The following is a 24,249-nucleotide window of genomic DNA, read 5'->3' as shown; positions in this document are numbered from 1 at the left end:
AAATTACATAGTTTATTTGCCTCTTTCAAGCCTTATTACAGGAGGCAATGCATGTTATTTACAACTTGCCTTTTTTTAGAACTGGCGAGCCATGTAACTGGCCTGAAAAAAGGAAATAAACTCGTCAACGTTGCAAAAGATGGGGAGAGGGGGTCATTGTATCACACAAGAAAATAGCAAGTGCCACAAAACTAGACTGACCTAGAATACTCTAACAAAATCATCTGTGCATGCAACCGAAAGTCAACTAAACTGGACTGCAAGGACAACGTAAAATGTGGGACACGGTTACGACGTTGTGACTACCTTCGAGATAGAGTGCTTTGCTCTTTAGTCTCGGAGGCAATACAAAAACTAAACATGTTTCAGAGACGAAGCGGGGCGCGTCAGTCGTTTCATGGAAGCGCCGGCGTTATTTTATTTTAGTTGTCCAGCGGAGCTGTACGTGTTCTGTGGCTGTACTATTGTGGTTTTGTCACTATTGTGTGTTCGTATTGTCACGTATTGTGTTGTGGCAGCGCCTCGTTGTGGCTTGCAGCAGCTGTCACAAAAGCAAAATAGGGTGGTGAAAGAAGCAGCTGAAGCTGGGCAGGAACAGTAGCGGAAGCTTATTGTCGGTAGTGTGAAGTGTAGACGAAGAGTGTGTGGAATAGTGTGGAGTAGTGAGGACGAATAACTGCGATGTTTTCGCGTGAGGTACCGAGCGGTTTAGTATGGATGGCAGTGTTCCAAGTTTTGTTGATTGTGTTCGACGTTTCGTGTCACGGTCACAGTCATCACAACGAACTCAACAAAGAGCGGGTACAGGACGGTGCAGTCGGATCCAGGGGCCAAAAGCACTTCGAAGCCGAGCAGCACGACACGAGCTTTGATCACGAAGCGATCCTGGGTAAGCTTCACGGGTTTGGCGAGATTTTGTCTTTGAAAGAACATAAGATGACGTGCTGATGGTCGTCTACGTATGCGCATTATTCGATTGCTGGACCGTCTACGGTGCTTTGCATCGCTGTCATGTGGTGCGTAGGCCGCGTCGGTTAATAACAGGACTTGAGAGTCGAAGCATACTTTGTTCCTCATCGCTTTCCGGAATTTTCCAAACCTGCGATCATTCCATTCCTTGCTTTCTTACGCTAAGCGAATATTCAAAATTATCCGCTTCGTATTCTCTTCTTCGGTTGTCTTTGCAGGTAGCAAAGATGCAGTTGAGGAGTTCGACCAGCTGCCCCCCGAGGAAGCTAAGGCCAGGTTAAAAGAGTTGGCGATTAAAATGGACAAGGATAAAGATGGCTTTGTTGACAGGCTTGAGCTCATTGACTGGATACTGCGTTCTTTCAAGTAAGTATTAACTATCGCACTTAAGCTAGGCTGCAGAATTGCGCATTGTATTTCCATTAGCATTGGAAGGGATAAGCACCAAAACAGTGCCCACTGATCCTCATCAGTGGGCACTGTTCATCAGACCATAAATAATTGCAGCTTTGACACACCTTTTCCCGTCTAGCTAGATGGGAAATTTGGCATCATATTGGCAGTTCAACACCAGCTACTTTGTTGAGTCAAGTTATTACATGCAGTGTGCTGTGTTGTCATCAGAATATGCTGTGCTTGCTTAAGACACTCCGTGAAAGTTAACATAAGGCATCATTAGTCTTCAGTGTTCTTGAGGAATAGCACCACAGTAAAATATATAAGAAAATGGATGGAAAAATTCACCACCTTGCACTTTTATACATGTGAATTTAGGGTAGGAATAGCAATTCGGGCAAGTTGGTTTAAGTTCGTAGAGTGATTTTTGCATTGCGAAGCACTGAAATGGGAAAGAAAAGACGAAAGGGTTAGCAAAAGAAACGTTCGTGCTTGTCCTCCTTTCACTAACATTCTGTTCTTCTTTTTTATCTGAACTTCACTGCTTTGAGCTGAAAAAATCAAGCCACGAATTTGGCGGTTCTCTTTAAGAGACCCTCAGATTAGCTTGGCAAGTCCCTTTTGTTATCCTGGTATTCGCTCCACTGGCCTTTGTTCACCAGTAAAATTTTACATTACAAATAATTTATTCTGGGATTATTTGCAATGGAATGATCCATTTTTGAAAGCAGACCCCGGGTTACATAATACGGCCGCTTCCTTGACCTTTTTTGGCTTCAGTCTGTTGGCTTCACATGGTCTTACCTTAAATCAAGCATTAAAGTGCCAGTTCCCTTTACTCTTGCTCACTGCATAGCTAGCATCCCAACTTTCACAACATTTTTGCCATGAGGTAGCATACGAGGATTTATTGGCCAGCTACCTGCTCATAAGTTTACATGCTACATGACTCCTGTGATTGAAAGAGTGCCCCACACCCTCCAACATGGCCTTGAGTGTCATTGGCTAGCACTCCCAGGGCCAGATATACTACACACAAACACCTAAGCAAGTCAATGGGACGACTGCTTCTGCAGTAGCTCAATGGTAGACCAGTGCATTCATGATGAAGATTCGACTCCCATCAGTTGCTTGGTGTCGTCGCTTCCATGTTGTTTTTTTTAATTCAAAGCATTCTTTGGCTCATCCCAGACAACTTGTGGTAGGTGGGTAGGTTCCTGCCTCACCTCGTTTTGGGCCTCTTTAACACTTTCCCTACCGAGCTTTTTGGCTAAAGATAATACAAAAATACCGATTTCTTTTTTATTTGCCTAGATAATTCTTTTAATTTTGAAATAACCAAAATATATCCTTAAACGCACTTTATTTGTAAATGCAAAATATTTTTTTTTTAAGTATGGAAAGAGGATTGGTTTCACTGCACCACACAGCAGAGAGTCTACAACTTTCTGTAGTCCTTGTTGCAAAAAATGTCTCTCTGGAAATTGAAGAACGATACTGTGACAAGCGAGGCTCATGCATATGACAAGGGATGTCAGATTCCTAAATTGTTGACTTGATGTGGTACATTTCAAAGCACAGAATAGTGCAGAGGGCTGCTCCACGTTCCTTCCACCAGGTACTAGTAGTGGTTGGTTTCACAGAGAATGAAATCTGTTAGTTCATTTGTTAGAAACAATTCTAAATGCAGTGCACAGTTCCCGTTCTCTGTCACAGGGACCTTTATGCCAGGCGTGGCCGTGAAAAGAAACCTTGTCCACGGCCGACACATTCAGACGCTGTCGTCGTCTGAATCCGACAAAGCAGAGAATATACGCTGCTCAGTATCATCGCTGCCATTCTCGCAGGAAAATTGAACTTCTGTACTGTCCGAGTCCGACAAACCTTCTGCAAACAAATGTTTTTTCTTTTTTCTGGAGCGGAGCTGTTGTCAGCATGCGCACATACAGAGGACGATGCCATGCTTAAATCACTGTTGCCGGCATCGAAACGTTACTCAAACAAAATGCAAGCTTTGAATTAGTTTTTTGTTTTTTATTGCACCATCTGTTGAAGCCAAAAAGAACTATACAAAATTCATCAGGGTAGCTTTACTGTGGCCGTGCACAAGCGCTTGTTCCAGCATCGATGAATGCAACTAGTCTTTGGTGGGAGCGGCACAGATCGTGTAGACAAGCTCGGCTCATCTATGGTAGTGAAAGGGTTAATAAAAAGAAAATCAACGTGCCCGATGGTGAGATCGAACCTCTGGCTCCCGGCGAAGCAGCTCAATGCTCTAATCATTCGAGCACGATCACATACATATTTTTCTCATGTCGATGCCAACTAGATCTTTGAAACAACTGCTGTGTGCATAACATAGCACGAGCAAGAGCTTGTGCGCATGTGCCAATTTCTGTTCATCTTCAGGCCTACCACTTTCCATCACACACACCATTAACGGGAACGTGCCAGCTAATGCTTTGAGACAATGTGTTAGACTGCACTGCCTTCTGAATTGGCCCACATTCCCCACTCCTGTCCTCGCAACAGATAACTCTATGAAGATACTGTGTCGCATTGTACAGCCTTTAGGATTGGCCCAGGTCATAACAGAACACGTAATGCTTATTCGCCGGAGTAAAAACGAAACTGTCTTTATGTTGCTGTCATACTATCATCGTCATCGCCGTTGTATTGCTTCTGTCGCCGCACACCTTCTCGGGTCTCGCACGCAATTGCTTGCTTTATGCACACACATCGGTCCATCTTGTAACTCTTTGAATAACTCTAAATGATGCTGGATAGCTAGCTACCTGCAAAATGTATCTTGTCTGTTGCAAATGTTATCTTGTTGTATCTTATGTGCTTTAGGCATTGCCTGTTTTTGAAACAGGATGGAAAGCATGAGGATGTACATGGCAAATTAATCATTGGGACACCTCGACTTCAAGAATCCGTCAAAATACTTTTACTCTAGGAAGCTCTCAGTACTTCCATTACTTAACTATCACTCCCTCTCATGTGGTCTTTGTAGCATTGTCAACACATCTTTTTTTCATTTTACTTAGTCATTTTTTGTCATTGTGGCTACATCTTTATACACTTTTAAGGTTGAATACGCAAATAAGTTCTGCAGGACTATGCCAGGTGGCGGACGTTTCACAAAAGTATCTCGTATTCATTTAGGTTGTGCTAAAAGAAGCTAGCAGTAGGTATTAATCAAGAATGTGCATCAAAGATTAGTAGTTTTGAAGTTTTGGACTTTTGCAAACCTGTTGCAAGCTTCACAGATCACTCGGAGACACTGTTGAGTAAGTTTTTAATATGCAAAGGCATGCCGCTGGCTATATCATTCTGCCACAGAAAAGGGAGGTCATGGGTTAGACTCCCACACATGATGGTGACATTATGTGAAAGTGTAATTCAAGAATACTCATGTGCTATCAGTGTCGAATGAAACGTGAGCAGCGGAGTGCCTGGCCGAAGCATAACAGAAGGTATAGTACGTGCCATCCAGTCATCCCACTGATAGGCCCGCACATCTGGTTAGACCACACTGCATGATGATGCTTCCCCATACTGCTATATTTTAGTTTCTGTTCTGGTTCTCTTCTATTTGAAAGCAAAAAAAAAAAATGATGGTGCAGTAAAAATGATGGCACAAGCTATAGCATGTGCACCACTATATGCGTTTCATTTGATCTCGATAGCACACACGATTTCGCTTCACTGTGAGATAATACTCGCCCTATGTTTTCTTTTATTCTTATTTTTCACCTAAAAGAGAACCAGAACAGATGCGAAAACATTGCAGTATATTGGGAGCATCACCGCGCAATGCAGTCAAACTGGATGCACACTCCCGTCAGTGATGACTGGACGGCGCACACTATATCTTCAGTTATGCTTCAGCCACGCGCTCCACTGCTCGCATTTCATTTGGCGACAAATGTACTCAGGTAAAATTAGTCCATAGCCTTTCACTATGGCACCCTTCAATCCCTTTGTGCAGCTGTGGTATGCAAATGTGATCAATTATTGAATTAAAAGACTTGTTTCTCTCTCTCTTCTTTTCTGTAATGAGTTTCGGCCTGAACACTTTCAAATTGGTTTCCACCTCATCGGGCTACTATTTATAGCCAATTGTTACGAGTGCTCTTTGCATGCAGTACACTGGCTTGGATTATTTCTAACCCCTTGAGAATTCTGTGTAGTACTGTGTAGCAGACACCTTCACTTCCCTTGGGTATTTTTTATTATTTGCATCATCCTGGGTATAATCCGGAACTAGTATTGTGTGAATGCCTGGTATTCCTCCCTAGCTTCCTTTATGGTGATCTCGCATGTGTGTTGTATCCATGTGGTTTCTGTTGTTCTCAAAAGGTTGCTTACACAAGAAGAGGCAGCTGAGCGATTTGAAGATGAAGACAAGAATGGTGATGGAAAGGTTACTTGGGACGAGCATGTGAGTGAAGCCTTCGGATCACCACAGAAGATTTCGGACAGCGACAGTGAAGATAACGACTTGAGAGTATGTGACCTGCTTCTGCCTTTTTTGCCTTTGAAAGCAGCAGTGGATAGGCCCTTGTCGATGCAGCCTCTGCAATATTAAGCGTTTGCAGTTGCACATTTTGTGTCAGTTCGACAAAGTTAGCAGTAGACATGTCATGCTGCTCAGATTTGACACTTTACTGGCTTATGCGTAGTAAAAATTGTACAGAAAGAAAATGTGCTTAAGCAACTTGGGCTACTATGTGCTGGCTTGTTCTTTTGGGAATTCCCATGGAGGGAATGATCTCATGGTACGAAACCAGGGGCAGTATTCTCAAGTGATCATTCTTTGTAATACTGTTACTTTCACGAGATTTGACGTAACTAGAACGAAATGCTACGGACACCAGTGTTTCTGGCAAAATGCCAAGCTTGCTTTTGGAGCGCTGTCTTCGCACCAAGCAGTGTCGGGAACCAATGTCGCCCAGGCCGATACGTCTGGTGTTACACAAAATCTTGTGAAAGTGATATTGCTATAGGTGAGAGCGATTAACTGAGAATACCGCCCCAGGTGAAGTAACGAAAAGCTCTCCTGTTATGCTAACAAGTAAATTGCATAAAATTAGTTTTAACGGCTATGCATTGCACTTTCTCTCTGTCTCTTTTATTTTTTATTTTTTGTGTTTTAGTTTCAAACATGTACTCACTGTTGCCTCTTGAACAAAGAGAAGTAGCCGATGACTTTAGCCTTTGCTCCACAATATTGTTTTGTCATAAAGGGCGTGCAAATCTAACTGAAACTGAGTCTTATATTTAGTATACATGTGTAACATCACTCCACGTAAGCGGCTTTCTACAGTACTAATAGCACCGACTACACTGCGTCAAAGAACTGCTGGTTCTAATGAGGTTGAATTTCAAAGAAAAGCGGTGGTATTTTACTGTACCTACATATACGTGACATCTGGTTATACTTCCTTCTTAAAGCATTGTAGTACTGCGTGTTGAATGAGACTGCTAATTTCATGACGACAGCGTTCCATCAATCACATGTCGATGTGCGTTTGCCTTTTTGTCTTTGGAGACCACATTGCCAACTGGAGCAAAATGATGTGAGCATTTTAACTGCTGGGGTGATGACTGTTGAGGAACGCATACTTTAGAATTTTTTTGCAATTTACTACTTTGTGCAGAAAGCAATTAAATTCTTTAAACATTGTATATTAGGATCATCAGTGAATTCTGGAATCTGCATGTTCCTTTTATTTGACATGCTTGTCACTTTGTTTTCTCTGTGCTATTAGTGAAAAGGAAATGACCTCTTGTGTTTTCACCTGCTAGTAGGGATGTGGGAATAATTGATATTTCGAACACAAATTGAATAGTTATTGCTATTTGATTCGTGAGTTCACCTATTGAAATTGTCAAATACTATTCTTTTTTGTTCAAAAAAAAAAGTGGGCACCAACACATGTTGGTGACCTAAACAGATAGAAAGTGTCATTTACAAGTTCCTTGATTGACCAGGCATCCTATTCTGAATGGCATTACATGCATGTATCAAACAATATAAATGTAAGGTTCTTTTTACCAAACAGGCTCCATGCAAACTTTATATTTCTTTTTGTTTAGAAATGAGAAAGTATTCTGTTCACAAATCAATTAGTTACTCGAAGGTAAATTTTCTAAAATGGTTCTGTAGTAGTATTTGATTCAGTTTGGAAATTTCACCATTGGAAGATCTCTACCTGCAAGTAGTTCTATCTTTCCTCCATTGCTTACGTGTTGCTCAAGGTGTTAGGCGAAACAGACAAAGGTAGGGAAGGGACAAGCAGTTGTGAAGTACTTGTCAATCAAGCCAGCTTTTCAGCTCACAATGAGCCATGTAGCCCTGTATATGTCAGTTCTGTGCTTGTTCGCGTTTTCGAGCGCATCGAACTGGTTTATGCTATCTCAGTTTCAGAGCACATTTCACACTAAAGGTCTGGCTTTCACACCTTGAGCTTCAACCAATACGTTGCTTCTCTTTGTTTCTTTTCTTCCTCTCATAGTACAGCTTTTTTTTTTTCATCTTTTACATGCAGCAGCTGCGTGAATACATTTTTAAATTGAATTGTCGCTTTGACCAGCATCTAGAGCAACTGCAAAAGTCTAATTGCGCTGATGTGGTGGCTCTTTAATTTCAGAACTTAGAGCGTGTAACAGTATTACAAAACCCCAGCCAATCTCTGTCAAGTCTTGTCGATTCTGTAAGAAGAAGCCGGAAGCAAGTGTGTATTTTTTGTGCTGCTGCCAGAGGATTTCATGCCAAATAACGCTGGATGATTTTCTGTTCAGTAACAAAAGGTGAAACGTCAGCGTGTGCAAATGTGGACACCCACACCTGGCAGATTTTGCAGTAGCGCGAAGGCAGGGTCTCCGGGCAGAGTGGAAACAAAGTTGGGAATGCAGTTCACGTGCAAGTTGTCTGTGCTACCAGTAAAGAGAGGCGCGAGCTAGTCAAGCCATACTAGATGCAATGATGTGAATAAAACAAGGACATGAAGACATGTAAAATGTAAACCTCAAAGCACTTGTCAAGTACATTATCTGCATTTTCTCTTATAACTGTGTACCAACCAAACCTTTGTACTACTGCAATTCAAAGCTGAATAAGCTGTCAGTTGCTGCCCTTTTCTACCCATGTCCCTTTGTATTCATATATCCCCAGCAAGCATTGTTAGACCTGGAGGACACGTGTGCACAGAATTAATAGCCAGGGCAGCAAGGGGCCCTGGATGGTAGCATTCTTTGATTTGCTTCTGATCTTACACATTGGCGGGATTCCTTCGACCTTTGCTATTATTTGTTCAGTATGCACGCATTTCAAGCTGGATGTTGTTCCTGTACCTTGAAGACACAAATGTAATATCAGGGCGTATGAATTTTGCCGTCTTTGTGTCTGTCACTCTGCGCTCCACCGAGGTGGGAAGATGAGACAGAATAAGTAAATCGACTGCCTAACCTGTCTCCCCTCTTTCCCTACACACATCCTTTTTTTTTTCCTTGTTTATAAAAGACTTAGTGCGCTATTTTCTCTTTACTCAATGCATTGAGATGAAATACATTATTTTATGTTAACCTAACACCTAAAATGCTGTCAGCTTCTGTGTTCCTCTGTTGAGCCATTCTTGTGCGTTGTCCTAAGAAAAATTTGTGACAAGACAGAATTGCCAGCTGCGAAACCTCTTGGGCTCAATTTTGGCATTGGCGCTGTATGAAACAGAAAGATGTTAAGAATTTTGTGCAGCCTACACATGGAGCTCCTAGCTACATGTGCTATTTAGAGTGACACAGTGTGATGTCATTAGAAAACTACAAACTTATGTGCAAGTGCTCAGAGCTAGCAGTTATTGGTGGAACATGCTAACTAACACGCATGACTCATTGCTACAAAGCAAAGTGTGCATTAAACGAGTAGGATTTGTCCTTGGTAATATTGGTACAAAACAGCAGGAGGGGTGTAGCTCGGGCTTAATGTTTAAAGGGTTAAAGGCCAACTGCAGTGAAATTTTGGCTGCGTAAAAGCCTAGTTTAAGATAGCGTAGATATAGGTGAGCCCCCATGCAAAACGTTCAATTGGAAATGCGATTGGAAACATCACAAAAGGTTCACAAACATGTTGCTCCTTGGCATGACCTGCGAAGTTAGGCTGTGGTGCACTGAAAAATCTCTTGAGGCAACATGCTGGGACTTGGGTCATAGCTGCTTAGAGGCTGCTAACAAGAAAGTTATACGATTGCTGACCCTGCGTCTTTGCCAAGATTGCTTCCGTGGTATGAACTAATACTCATTTATAACTGATTTAGCCAAAGTAAAATTTTGTTGCAGTTGGCTTGATCTGGGTAGGCACTGTCCAAATCGATCGCATTATGGAAAGCTGGTACAGAAAACTCAGGGACGCGACGCCAACTGTCTTTCGTTTTTCCATTTTTCCTGGCTTATCAAGCTTGCTCTCTGCGGTAAAGGTGGCTGCTTTGTCATTACAGTGGCGTGATTTACTAATACAGATGAACTTGATATCCCTCTGTAGTGTGCCTTTAAGGCATGCCAAAAGTGAAGAGGTCCTTAATACGAAATATATCTTCACTTTCAGCTTCTTGAAGAAGATGACCGTTACTTCAAGGCAGCCGATGCAAATGGAGATGGCGTGCTGGACAAGAATGAATTTCCCAAGTTCTCCCATCCATCTGAATTCCCTGAAATGCAGGAGGTAATCGAAGCATTGTGTGCTTTTCTCAACAGCTCTTACTTTTTACCCAGCTTTCAATCAACACAGTTTGCCAGGCTGTTGCGAACAGCAAGTTCTCAAACGTATACAGGCAGAGTGTTTTGTGGAGTAGAATATGTTTGCATGGCTTCCTCAATAAAATCACATACAACAGCAAAGCAATACTAGCATGCACAGTTTGCACTTCGACTTTGTTCGAATCTTGGCCTCAGCTCTGTCATTAGCTGGGTGGAAATGCAACATGATGAAGTTCATCGAAGGATCTATCGGAGCGCAGACTCTTACGACATAGAAAGTCGTTACAAAGGTTTGAAGCAATTGCTGAATTCTTTAAACATAGAAGTGGCGTGCTCAAGATTTTGAAAACCCTTAAATTTTATTAGGTGCTTAAAAATTGTTGGAACTTGCTCTTAGCTATGTGCAGGAGATGGTCTCTCTCTCTCACTTTCTTGCTTCTTTTAGAGCGCAGCTCTTAAACACTCGTTCCTGCGTCGAACGTCGGCGAGAGCACATGAGGAGGAAAGTGGGGGAGGAGCAAAGGGGAGATGGCCTGTGCATGCACTGAGTTGCCGGCGGCCACGGCAGCTTGAGCCATGTGGGCGATCTCATCTGCGTTTCTTAGGGGCCATCAGGGTGGCATGAGGTGGGGAGGATAGGTGGTCTGTGGGAAAGGGCTACGCTTGTCCGCGGTGTCAGCTGCTGAGGTCAGGCCACGGTACCAGCATGTGCGACAGGGATCACTGCTCCTGCAAGGTGCGATGGCGAGTGGCTACGAGTAATGGCTCGATGTGATTCTCCCTTGGGTGTTGTCACTGCTGACCCTTGTGGCATGATTTCACCACGCCGAAGAGCCCACTCTCGTCATTGCTGGAACGAAAGTGTGTGAAGAAAAGCATAGTGCTGCACAAGATTGACTGTACGGCGATGATGGCTACAATATGGCACCAGAGTAGCATGCACCATCTCTATGGAAACAAAGCGCTGCATAGTGGCTGCTGTGAATCGCGCCCACACGTCACCTACACGCTGCCTCTCGCAATCTCCCGATTAGCGAGACATTCACGTCAGACTTCGCTCCGTTTTCAATGTGCCACACAAGACAGTTTGTATGCACCAGCTACACTATTCACAGCATTCTCTTCCTAATGTACACCGTGTACATATATAATGATAATACAAAATATTGACATGCGAAGTGAAGACATGTATAGAGCTGCGCTCAGATTTCGCATGAGGGAGTATCGTAATCGTCGGTGATATATTTTTTTTTTTTTTAGCTGCATATAGCACCAGGAAGCCCTCGAATAAGGATCTTTATGTGGATTAGAAAGCAAAAGAGGGTGATCAACATTCTAGCCAAGATGAAGAGGAAAAGAGGTTGTGCATGTTATGTGTAGGGAAAGAGAAACCAGGAAAGCGAAGCACAGTCGAGTACGGCAGAGAATTAGGTGTCATTACACCTAGTTCCTTAGAGTCTTACAGCCTTAGTACCTTACATATTGATACTGTATAACCATCACAAAAGCAGACACAGAACACAAGAAGAAGCGACAAGGACAAGCACTTTTCCTTGTTGCTTCTTCTTGTGTTCTGTGTCTGCTTTTGTGCTGGTTATACCAATCTGGAATACCAACTAGCCCAGTTTCACACCTTGCTTTAGTACTTTACAGCCTTGTGCTCTGGGACCTCCTTCTGTGTCTTCATTAATGTGCTACATTTAATAACTCAATAAAACATGATTCTGATTCTGAAATTTGCAGGCATAGGATGGGTTCATGGTGTAAGACAGGTGCAATTGGAGGTCGATGGCAGAGGCTTTCGTCATGCAGGGAACATAAATAAGTTAGGCAGATGATGGTGACACACAATTACACTAGAACTCACCCCCATCCCATACCCTTGTATGCCCTGAGGCAATTACACTAGAACTGCATCATAATGAAGTTGAAGGAGGAACTGAAATTTATCATTACCATTACGCCGTTACCAATGTTATCTACCCTTATGGCCAGCATTACTCATTGTGTGGAAGGGAGTAGTTGCCACGAGGCAAGCCAACACCAGTGCAACAGCCCACCATGGATTGTAGTGAAAGAAGTGAAAGAATGAGCACACATATGTGAATTTACTCTTCTGGCATAGACCAGTCTCTTGAATTATCGGTGGTTTTGTGAGTATGCCAGTGGAGCACTGCAGTCTTCTGGTGTCACAAAATACCCTTGTGACTGTACACAGGCAAACACTTCTAAACAGTATCAACTTCTTTACACTGGTGTCTAGCAATAAGTGTTGTATAAAAACAGAGGCTAGCAGTAGTCTGCTGGCATGCTCAACAAACAGAGCAAGGCCTCAAGCATGCGTGCTGCCCAATCTCGGAGGCCATGAGCCAAGGGATCACCCAGAACACAAGAGCACAAAGCAAAGCCATTGATCTCTCCCATGTATTGCAGACCCGTGACACATAGAATGAAGACAATGAAAAACAAATGTGCGTGTTGCTGTTGTGGCTTGGCGTGCGCATCGTAATACAATGTGTTGGGAAGTTATGCACAGGTATTTGGCTTTTATCAAGTACTTTCGAACTTGTTGCACCCTGTCAAATAACCCCAAGTGCTGTGGTTTTCCGTGGCCTCTGAGATAGCATTGCACTGTTGCCTCCCTAATTAATAGCACAGCCAAATGTCAGAGGCCATGGCTTCAGCATATCGCACTCATCACTCCTTGGCATCAAAGAAGCGAAACATGTTGTTGATGAGTTAAAACACATTGCAAGAACAGAATTTGTTCTGATGCATTAAATTTGTTGCTAGTGGCGAGCAGTAAAACTTACGCACCAAGGCATAGCATAGTAAGGCACCGGAAACACCAAAACCACTGGTGACTATTAGTGATGCTAAGTGTGGTCGCATTCTGATTGTACTTTTATGGAGCATCCATGTAAAAATTGTGTTGCATTACCCAAGAGAATGTGTACAAAAAACATTGTAAAGAGATCTAGCAGACTAGCTACTTGATTGCACGTTCTTTCAGTTCTGCTGGTTGAATCGCATTGACAGCATGTTCCTATTTCTGCAGACATTGTATGAAGAGACAATGAAACGCAAGGACGTGGACAAAGACGGCTACCTGAGCCTTGAAGAGTTCACGACAGAAGACCCAGACAAGCCACTCAGCAATGAGCAGTACATTGCAGAAAAGGAGCGGTTCGAGGTGGACTATGACAAGAATGGTGACAGAAAGCTTGACAAAGAGGAAACTCTCAACTGGCTGCTACCAGGAAATGAGTAAGCATTATCATTGTTCTCTGTTTTTTCTTAGTGCTGCAGCAGCGAAAAGCTTGAAACTGGATTTACTGTGTCCGTCTGCTCTTTAGGTTATATAGGCCTTGTCATGCTGCCGATGTCATTTGTGTGTTGTTATCGCATCATCATCAGGCTGACTTCTGATTCTCATATTTGACATAGTAAGGGAGCACACACCACGAAAGATAAGAAATGGGCAGTGGACAAGCGCATCTCTCCGATTGTTTGTACTTAGTCTTCTGTAGTGAACAAAGAAAACATGTGCAACTGAAGGAAGGGTTGCAAAGCTTTCACATACGAACTTGCATTAATATCATCTTAGGGTTCTTACAAGCAGTTTATGAACTCCCTAGAGGCACCCGAGAATGTTCGAAAAACTGGGCAATCTGAAGAAAAAACGCATGCCTTTTACTGCCTCAGATCGGCTCAGATTGCCACGGACACCCAAAATAGCTCTGAAAGTCTGCCAGCACACTTATCAGGTGTATCAGTCCTCATACTTCGACAGTAGGTGCATGTGTGTATAATAAAGGGATATGTACATTGGGGGCAAGAACTTACGGATTTGCCATCTGTCGGAAGCGCCCCCCTTGCGTAGTATGAGGGATAACACGGCGCATTCCTCATAGGTTTGGCTTACAACGCTCAACAAAAACACCACATGGCAGCCCTCCTGGAGATATCTTGTAAGTACTCTCAAAACGAGGGAAGTTTTTTACTGTCAAAATAGTAATCTTGGGCGAACTGAAAGCACAGAAATGTTTACAGACGCTATCTCCTTATCGAATATGTACTTACCGCGAACGCCACTGCGTGCGGTCGCCACGATGGAGTTTCCAAACCAGCTTCTTCTGTGAAAGGTAGGCAAACGCTGAGAGAAAACTTTGTGAAATATGTTCATTAAGTGGGCTGTCTGTATAACCGAATGGAACATAACAGAACGAAGCCTCAATGCAGTAATCGCACGGGTTCGCAGCGACCGACTGCGCGTCTGCATGCATGTCCACGCACAATGTTTTGCTTTCGTTGCGAGCGCATTTTCGCACCATGCCCTGAGCTTTAGGGCAGAATATAAGCATTTGACAGTACACAAGCAACCATTGTTGCATGGACGCTATCAGAGCTGTTCAAAAGTAATTTCGTTATAGAAACTTCGACGCCCACGGCTACTGTAATGTGCTGTCACGACAATTCAATCCTTTCTTTTAATAAATTCTTGGACGATTCAATATTATTTCTAAAGTTACGTCACACTGTATGTTTGTCGGTCTTCTCAGCGTGCGATCTCCTGCTGCTTCTTTTTCATAATCCAGCACATTAATTCATAACACAAACATGACCGTGTGCCATGCCTTTTTTAATGCGCTTCTTGCAGCTCCCTTTCCATTCCAGTAAACTTGCCAGCATCTAGCATCAACAAGTTCATAGATCAAATAAAGCATCATGACATTAGCTGGGCAGCAGGCGTGGGCGAGGGTCTCAGTGTGCATTTTCGACTACTCATCGAACATCGCAGTCTGGACGCCGTAGCAGAAACCTTCCTCGCGTCTGTGCTTGCTGCATGCCTGAGTTGTACGCGATGACTGTTTGCCGGCTCCAAATTTCGCGAGCCAAGCTTCACGCAGCTTCTTGTTCTGCAGCTATGTGTGAATAAGGCTGACACCAGGCTCCGTTGCGTACGTCTGGCACTGTGGCACCGAGCAGTAGCCTACCATGCTGCATGTCTCCAAAAGCAACCACTACCTATTATAATGCTTTCAAATGCTGTCAAGCAGATACCCAAGGTGGGAAAACTTCACCACTTAATCAGAACAGGAGCACAGATGTGACTTTAAACTCTCGTTTTCAGTTCGCTTCGGCACTTCCGAAGCTGCTGTGTCCACGTGATCCCTCACGCCACGTCACAGTGGTGGAGCTCACCCCCAATACTGTGTCCCATGGCGGTGGCCCCTTTAAACTTTTAGTATGCGTCACTGCATAATTTAGAAGAACTTGCTGGGCTAGTTGGTGCATTGCTTTGAAGAACCAAGTTCCGCAATCAAAAGACAACCACAGGAAAAGGTGATGGAGACAGAATTCTTCTCGCGCTCTTTTCGTTTCCCTTGCCTTTTGCTGTGGTTGTCTTTCTATAATGCCCAACTTGGTTCTTCACATCACTGCATAAAACTGCCATATTGCAGCAAAGCTGACTTTTGGGAACTGGCATTGTGCAACGCTTCACCCTTATTGTGATTTCCACACTTTGAAGCCATCGGCAAGGATGACAAAGGTAGAGTAAAGTCCATGACATTGCCGACAGCAGTGAATCCTTTCAATGAAAAACACAGCCCCAGACAGCAGGATATGTGGTAGTTAATGTCGAAGTAGATAGGCCAAGCGTTTCCACAGTGGTGACTATGACTGCCAGCGGATCAGGGTGGATAACTTTTGTTTGAGGCTGTGAGATAATCAAAATGGTGGCAGTGGTGGCTTTAATGTCGTTTTGGACCTGTGGTCCCAGCAAAAAGTCTGGAAAGTCAGATGGCAAAGGCTTTCAGCATATCGATTTTCAGACATTCTTATACATTGCCTCTATTCAGTATGTGGCAGTGCTACGAAGGCACGCGAATTATCGGGCAAGTCCAAAAAATTGTTCATTTACTCATTTTTATTCAATCACCCTCATTGTTACCATTGCCCTTATTGTTTGTCAAGTGGGTCTCAAGGCTGCTCGTCCTCCATGCTGTGCATTACTGTTTGAGATTCCAACCACCTTGACGCTCTTGATGACAGTCTTGAATGAAACTGCATGCCACACATCACACATGCCACACATCAACCGAGACACAAGACGCATTATGCCACCAGATAACCTTAATTCTTAACCTCACCAATTCCTCCATTTGGAAAATATTTTCCTGCCTACTATTCAATTTATTATACTCTTTCCTGTTTTTATGTTTATATCAAATGTACGTCCTCCTTTTCCCATATACACCTGCTCCCGCCCGTTTCTGCACACGTAACCTTCCTATTTGTTATTCCGGTTTCAGTTCCCCCCCCCTCTCTTTTCTCCTTTTTTTTGTCGGTTTTTTATTATATGTTTTTTGAAACACCCTCACCAACACATTTCGAAGTCCCAGACGTCAGTATACCTTTTTTGGCATCTCGTACACACAGGGTATCGCCATTTCTGTATGTCGCCGTAACGACACCTACGTTGAGCTACTGGGGCTAATGTCCCTTGAAAGATTGTGCCGCTGCCTTCCTGTTACATTGCACCCAGACTCCTTGTCGCCCTTTTAACTACCGTAAAAACCGGACTATAGGTCGGACCGGAATATAGGTCGATCCCCCAACTAACGAATTCTCAAAATGAAAAAAAAATATATATATATATTTTTCAATGGCAAAAGTACCGAAAGACATGACACCCTTACCGTGAAACAAATGCGACTCAGGGGTTTGCACAATGGTGACAGTATGTATTTAAATGCTGCTCGCATGTGCATCTGGCCAAGTTTTTAGCGGTATCGCGCGACCATCGACCCGCGTGCTTGTCAGCACCTTATTAACGGCCCTGAGCAGCGAAACAAACGAGGTACACGCATGTGTACACATGCCCTTACTTTCGCTATTTCGCCGCTCCGTGCCGTGATGACAAGGTGCTGACAAACACACGGGTCGATGGTCGCGCGATACTGTTAAAAATTGGCAGGGTGTACAGTACACAGAAGGGCACGAAGTGCGCAAACGTTACTCCGAATCAGAGCAACGCCTTTGATCAGAGTCGGATGACAAGTGCTTCTCGCTGCCCAGTCCATAGGCGCGTGCGATCTCTACCGCTTTCAAACGGATGCATTCGGCAGTCACAGGCAGCGATCTTACACGCAGCTCTCGGATGGACTCCGCAACCTTGCCTTCCAGTTCTGCAGTCCGCTGCGATCCGGCACGAAATGAAGTTTTCTTTTGGTTGCTGCAAGTTGTAATACGCTGCTTTTGCCTCCGCCACTACCGAATGCTCTTTTCGGATACTTCAAGTTCGCGCTGTGCCGCCAGGTTGTCGTGGACTTCCGCATACTCAATCGCCTTTTTCTTGAAGGCGACGGTGAATTGACGTCGGCTTCCGCTCATTTGGAAACAAAATGAAAATGCAGCCTTTAATTAATATAACTTTGCGACAATGGAAATGCAAAATGCCGGTGCCACAACATGCCACCATAGCCACAACGTCGCCACGCCGCCATAGACGCCGCGCTGCTGCTGATGGCGATGGCGGCTGTTTACTTCATCCGCCCATTGTTGCAAGACTTCCGTAGTTTTTCCGCCAATGTCCGGTAAGTCGAGGGTCGACTTTTCGCGATGGTTTTTTGAAAAAAAGTTCGACCTATATTCCGGTTTTTACGGTACTTAAAAATTACTCGACGCACTGCTGCTATGCTGCTCAAGTCACTCTTTCAACTCATGGTTTTGGGGGGTGGTCTTCTGTGTTACTCGCGCACTGACCGCCTGACCGGCTCTTCTAATGCCACAAAAAAACATGCCGCCAACAACACCCCTGAGTGCTCCCTAAACTCTCGCTTCCCCAACGCCCTCCCATGCCCCCCTTCATTTCCTTTTGTTTTCTCGTGGTGTGTCCCCCCCCCCCCCGTTTTTTTTTCTCTCTCCTTTTCTTTCTTTTCTTTTCTCCCCACCTTCCCACTCTTCCGCTCTTGTCCCCTCGTCTTGGGAACGACGCTCACAGAAGTCAGGCGACAGCGCTCATTACCTCTGAAGTCTCTCCCTTTATAACCAACCACCACCGACAAAAACTGCACGTGACGTCACTGCACTAAACCTTTAAAACTAACATGCCGAGGATGACGATTAACCAACCGCCACCAACAAAAACTGCATGTGATGTCACTGCACTAAACCTTTAAAACTAACATGCCGAGGATGATGATTTGCTGGATTAGCGGCAAATACAATGCCACGGTAGCCTTCGCGTGTCACTACGTTACAATTTTAGATTTCGATGGACTGAAAAATTGCTTTCTCGATTTTACGAACTTCCAGATTTAACGAAATAATTCAAGCGTAGTCGTCACTTCGTTAAATCACGTTTCAACTCTATAAGACAGTCGTAATGTGTGTGTGTGTGCACATTGTGTATGTGCTAGAAGGGAGGTGTAGCTTGCGCTTTCATTGCTCATAGCCTTAGAACTTAACCAGATGCATTTCTGGCGCTTATTAATGCTTTCCCAATGGTGTATAGCCATGAAACAAGGTAGAAGAAGAATCTGTATAGTCGAGCGTGCCTGTAATGAACCTGGGCACCACACGGCACCTGCTCATGATGTTGCAATGCTCTTAATGAATCGACAGCTCAGAATAGGGGAAAGGAAACACCATAGTCGCTAAACGAAATGCAGTATTTATCGGGGAGAAACATCGGTGATAGTCATTTGCTTCTGCAGAAGCAAGACCCAATGATAGTTCTCTCAAGCTTAATTAACGTGAAAGTATGGTTCTCACTAAGGCACTCAGAGTAGACAAGCTGCCAAGCTTGAAATACATGGCATGATTATCACGATTGAAAATGCAACATGCAGCAAATGTCTGCCCCTCCACAAACATATGTTTTTGCTGGAAACCACGGAATGTGTGGCATCACGATGTGCAGTGTTAAACTGACAACCGTTAGATTTCTCCATCTTGCGCATCAAAGCTATGCCTGCGCCTTGTCGCCAGGCGTCAATTGCATAAGAAATTGTGCCATGTGGTTTTGTCCAATTCTTCATTGGTCGCTTGCATTCCACAATTCTCAGATGATGCCACCCTCCGCTCCAACGAAATGGTCCCAGCCAATGACATGGACTGTCATGTCATAGTCCATGATCGCTGCCACAAGTCGCTGCTAGACTGGTTTTGTAGGGAAGCATTGGCGTCTTTTACGGTTAACGTAGGCATGACCATGGTATGACCGACTTTCCATTTACCACCTTGAATAAACCATGAACACAACAGAGCGAAGCTGGTACTAAACTTACTTGACACAGAAAACAGAGGTGTGTAGAAAGGTTCCCAAGGCATGGCATGAGTGATGGTGTGTGTGGCACCTTCGGAGGCCTGCTCTGTATTTTACGGCATCTTTCACAATCTTTTGCCAGATAAGGGTTTTACCCTACAGCAAACCTGCGTTGATGTCACCACCAATTGTGGTGTCCAAGTAGTCTGCCTGAAACAAGCACAGGAAACTGCTAAACCTGAAAGGGGGCTAGGAAAAACAACCAGCGTGTGGCAAGACCACTGAATCATAGTGAAAAGAGCTGAGCAATTCTGCACAGCTTCAGGCTTATTGATTAGAATGACGTGGCTTGGGTCTCAGATTGATTAGACATATTTCAGTCTGGGGCAGGCATAATTGATGTGTAGTCTTTTAAGCTTTGCACAGGAGCCAGTGAGAAGTTTCACTTTAAAAAAGCAAGCATGTGATTTGCTTTAGATATGACGTGAGTCAGCGTGCAGTTGGAAGAGAGTATACGTAATCTGTACAGTGAGGTACTCATAGGCAGTTACAGAAATTACTGAAATGCCTGTACGAGAATAAGTGGGACATGGTGGTCAATTGTGGGAAACTCTCAGTAATTTACATTTGGTTATGTTCATTTGCATATTAGATATTTTATGCTAGGCAGTTGTGGTAATTATATAAGCTTTGAAATTAGCAGTATGGGAGTAACAAGAAGTTTTCCTATAAATCATGCAGTCATCAGCAAAAGGGCAAAGAGAAGAAGAGGTATCATTAGGTAAATAACAAATTCACACAGAAACTCCTCTGGCAGCTGTTTCACTATGTGTAAGCATTGTGTCACTTGCTTATCTCCACACAGCCTGGTGTCATTTTCAATGTAATGAAACTTGATCCAACCAATATAAACCTTTATCAACCCTTAGTGCTTGTTATCAACGTTATCGTGACATACCAGGAATGTTTTTAGTCAAGTGAAGCACTGGTCGGTCTATATTCAGCTCGCAAGATTTAAGCATTAGTAGTTAATAGTTAAAATTATTGCAAACTTTTGAGAAGTAAAAAATATGCAGTCGATTAGACTTCCAGAATCACCGAATGCATGCAAGTCACAAGTCAGTAAATGTGACCAGTTGTGTATTGCAGAAAAAATGTGTCCAAGAACTGTGTTGACTGTAGTGAAATGACTTATCTGAACCAAGGGAGCTTGTTAAATGTGTGAAAATAATGTGTACAAATAGTTTACATGTAACATATGATAAATGGTATAGGCCCATAATCATGTACATGGGTTATGTGTGTCAACATACTTGTGAAGTGGAACCACCTTGTCTGTTTTCTAATCTTGTGGCAGCTGCCCATCATGAAGCAACTAAATAAAAATGCAACACAGAGAAATAAAACATACGTGTTTAGTCTTTTGGAGAAACTTTGAACTAATGCCATCGTTGCCACACAAGCATGATTGTTTTAAGTTATCAATAGTTTACCTATATCAACAGGGTCGACAGTGATGGAATCCATTGCAAAGTACTGTGCACCCGTAGAAGATAGAGGATTGAAAATTGTGGAACCATTAAACAAAACTTAAAGGTGCCATTAAGTAATCAGGTGCAGGTGTGTTAAGGAACCAGCTCTCCTGATTGGCTAAATGAAAATAAAATCCTTTCTTTTAACAATATTAAAAAACACTTTCACTTAGTTTTCAACAGTTTCGGAGATGTGAGCCTACTGTTTCCTCTGCCCAGATTTGTTTGCATTTTCTGCTGCTTCAGTTTCCATCACATTGTCTGGTTGTGTGACATACAGCATATTGGTCAATGCCACAACTATTCTCCTTTCAGGCTTCACATTTTCTGATTGGCTAGAGAAATTGTGCAGCAGAACCCTAATGTCTTCTTGTTTTCCTTTCCATTCCTGTGCTTCATTTCAGTGAAGTTGCAGAACAAGAGGCAGAACATCTCATAGCCAATGGCGACGCTGACAATGATGGCAAGCTTTCCATACAAGAGATTATTGACCACCACGAACTCTTTGTTGGAAGTGAAGCAACTGACTATGGCGAACATCTACACAACACCAGCCGATTCAGTGATGAACTTTAGGGTCACATCATCCTTTTGTGTATTGTGTGTGTGTGGGCGCATGCATCTTCCTGTGAGTTAGTGGATACAAACTGAAGCTGGAGCAACTTGAGGCATGGCTGTCCCGAGTGGGAGTTTTGTTTTGTTTTACAAACTTTATTTTTGCTCAGGTATGTCTGCACCTTGTCATGTTCGTGTGTCAGGCAGTTATTTATCTGTTTGTGGGTGCTTCTGCAGAGTGAATGATTTTATAGACCATTCAAGGCCAAGGGTACAATAAAGAATCTCTATGCCTCCTGTTTGTGCATTATACTCTATTAAACAGCAGTAAACTGGTGCATGTATCTTCAACAATTACCAACTTTGCACATGACTTTCACTAAGGTGTGTTCATTTTCTTGAGCAACACATCTACAGAAAACACAGACCTCATTTCCAATTCTCAAAAGTCTGCTCTATATAGGCCACTATATTGCACAAGCATGCTGTTCACTCACCCAAATACGTGATATTTTTCCATTATTGGAGTAACAAACTAGGGGTAAACCGATCCAGCAAGATCTAAGCGATTTAAGTGAAGTGCTTTCTTCCTCCATAGGAAAGTATTATGTTTCATAGTAAAGTGACCCAGCAATATTTGTGAGCGTTTTCATGCACTAATGCAACTGAATCCCATTGATATGCCTAGTCTCCATATGATTTACAAGCTTATGTATCGATGAAGCCAGGTCCTACTAAAATGCTGCTAGACCTCTTGTATTGCTACCCTTCCCAATACCCATTACTGTATTATGGCCTTTCCTGATACATCATGCCATGGACACATAGCAAATTTGGTACATATTAACAAAGAAAGCATGAAGCACCCAGTTTTTTTTTTAATTTTCATAAAAATGCTTGTAAACGAGAAAAAAACCTAATCTGGCACATATCAGACAGTTACACAAACCACACATTTGTGGTGGAGCCATGAACGAAATGGCAAATGCGTATCAGGCTGCTTACTGTGAATAAACTGCTGAATCTCTTGAGTTGAAACACCATCCTAATGTGTCTGACCAAGTACTTTACAAAGTGCTCCCTAATAATATAATTTTTCCTACAGCCGTGTAAAAAAAAAACTTTTCGCTGAGCAAAAAAACGTTGAAACTTGCATGTTCACCCTGGTGTTATAGGGTGTTAGAATTTGATCTTGAATTGCAGGGTGAAGTGACAATCACTACAATCGTGCTACAATCCAAGATTATGTTACCGTACCAACTTGCCCAATTTTATATCATTTTGTGTTACAGTTTGATTGTGAAGTTTGAAAGGAGGAGGGAAATTTTGGCCTTTATTTCTTTCTGTCTTAATAAATGTAGAGAAATTTGAAAGAACATTATACCAGTGTAAGCTACAGCTTCCCCTTAGTGTCTCTTTCATGATTCTCTCCGCGGGTGTATGCAGATAAAGATAAGTCTGGCTGGGCATATCCGGTGACCATTCTTATTTTGATCAAAAAAATATATATTTTGCTGACTAAGTGCCAAAGAAACAAAATTAATCTGTATTGCTGGAAAAAAAAATATATGGATGGGGCAAAATGCAAGAATACCCATGCACTTAGATTTAGGTGCACATTAAAGAACTGATGGTCCAAATTATTCCAGAGTTCCCCACTACGGCATGCCTTGTAGTCAAATCGTTGTTTTGGCAAGAAAACCCCATGATTTCTTTTTTTATATGAAACCGCTGGTCACTGAGAAGCATATTTATGTTAATATTGTTGAATCTGCATTTTGGTTAGCTCCCAATGGAAAAGTGTCGTGGCTATGGCTCTAAGAATATTTAGTGATGGAGTACGGGTCAGTAGCATTGATTCTAATTAATTATTACAAAGTATCATCGCTGTGAGGAAAGAAAGAAAAAATGGAAAATTGTGCAATATTTGCCAAGACCCAGATTTTTTTTTATTTCTCCATATTTGCTAAGAGCACGATTATAAAATTTTTTCAGCCTGTCCTGTTGAAATTTGAGACAACTATATTTGCGCTAGGCACCACTAAATGTTCACGAGAAGCCCTCAAGTTTAGACCTGTTGCTCGATTAGCGGAGTCTTTTTTTAACGCGATAGCGTTAAGGAGCTCGTGTCGCAGAAAAGCCGGTGTCGTCGGGTGTCGGCGTCGGCGGCGTTGACCGTGAGCGATAAATCACGGCAGGCGCTTCATAAATAAAAAGCAACTTCCAAGATTGGCCCGGTGGGAATCGAACCCAGGTCTCCGGAGTGTGAGACGGAGACGCTACCACTCAGCCACGAGTTCGATGCTTTCAAGCGGTGCAAACGCGCCTCTAGTGAATGCGGTGTTGCCTTCGAAACGAGCCGTGGAAAGTTCTACTGCGGTGTATATCGGTAATTATGAACATGTAACGTACAGAAGTCACAATTACACGAGTTGCGAAGTGCGTTTCCGCTGCATTTCTTCTGCGCTTTCCGCACACGCAGAGCCATCTTGCGGCAAACACAGAAGACCCCCTCCTCTCAATGTACGGCGCTGCCCCGACAGGAGGCGCGCCGCGCGCGCATTGGGACCGCTGCCAGGCGCGTCGCGGGACTCCCTCTCCCCTGACGACGCTTCGCCGTGCTCCCGGTTTAGATTACTATCTATCTCTCTGCCCGTGCCGATCACGACGTTTGGCTGGCGTAGATCGTTTCCCCTCCGAGACACCGAGTTCTTTGGTTCGTTTCGTTCGCTCAGGCGCACGTTTCGTTGCCGCGCCGAACGC

At 43.4% G+C, this 24,249-nt stretch overlaps 1 protein-coding gene across 4 annotated transcripts; it reads left to right on the top strand.

The window, feature by feature from the left end:
• Positions 1 to 401: 401 nt before the first annotated feature.
• Positions 402 to 21,785, top strand: LOC135914250 (reticulocalbin-2). 4 transcript variants are annotated; one of them, XM_070539919.1, is made up of 8 exons: positions 402 to 889; positions 1,188 to 1,335; positions 5,731 to 5,878; positions 8,025 to 8,108; positions 9,974 to 10,090; positions 13,184 to 13,392; positions 14,040 to 14,096; positions 21,336 to 21,785. In XM_070539919.1, exons 1-8 carry the CDS (start codon positions 682 to 684, stop codon positions 21,505 to 21,507), a joined length of 1,143 nt encoding a protein of 380 aa, XP_070396020.1. In that variant the 5' UTR covers positions 402 to 681; the 3' UTR covers positions 21,508 to 21,785. The 4 variants fall into 4 exon arrangements, with proteins under 4 accessions (XP_070396020.1, XP_065303099.1, XP_070396021.1 ...); XM_065447027.2 differs by lacking the exon at positions 8,025 to 8,108 and having other exon boundaries at positions 407 to 889; XM_070539920.1 differs by lacking the exon at positions 14,040 to 14,096 and having other exon boundaries at positions 407 to 889.
• The last annotated feature ends 2,464 nt before the right edge of the window (positions 21,786 to 24,249 follow it).

This window comes from Dermacentor albipictus, chromosome 6 (assembly GCF_038994185.2).
Source record: "Dermacentor albipictus isolate Rhodes 1998 colony chromosome 6, USDA_Dalb.pri_finalv2, whole genome shotgun sequence".
Classification (NCBI taxonomy): domain Eukaryota; kingdom Metazoa; phylum Arthropoda; class Arachnida; order Ixodida; family Ixodidae; genus Dermacentor; species Dermacentor albipictus.
This window is presented reverse-complemented; position numbering and strand designations above follow the sequence as displayed.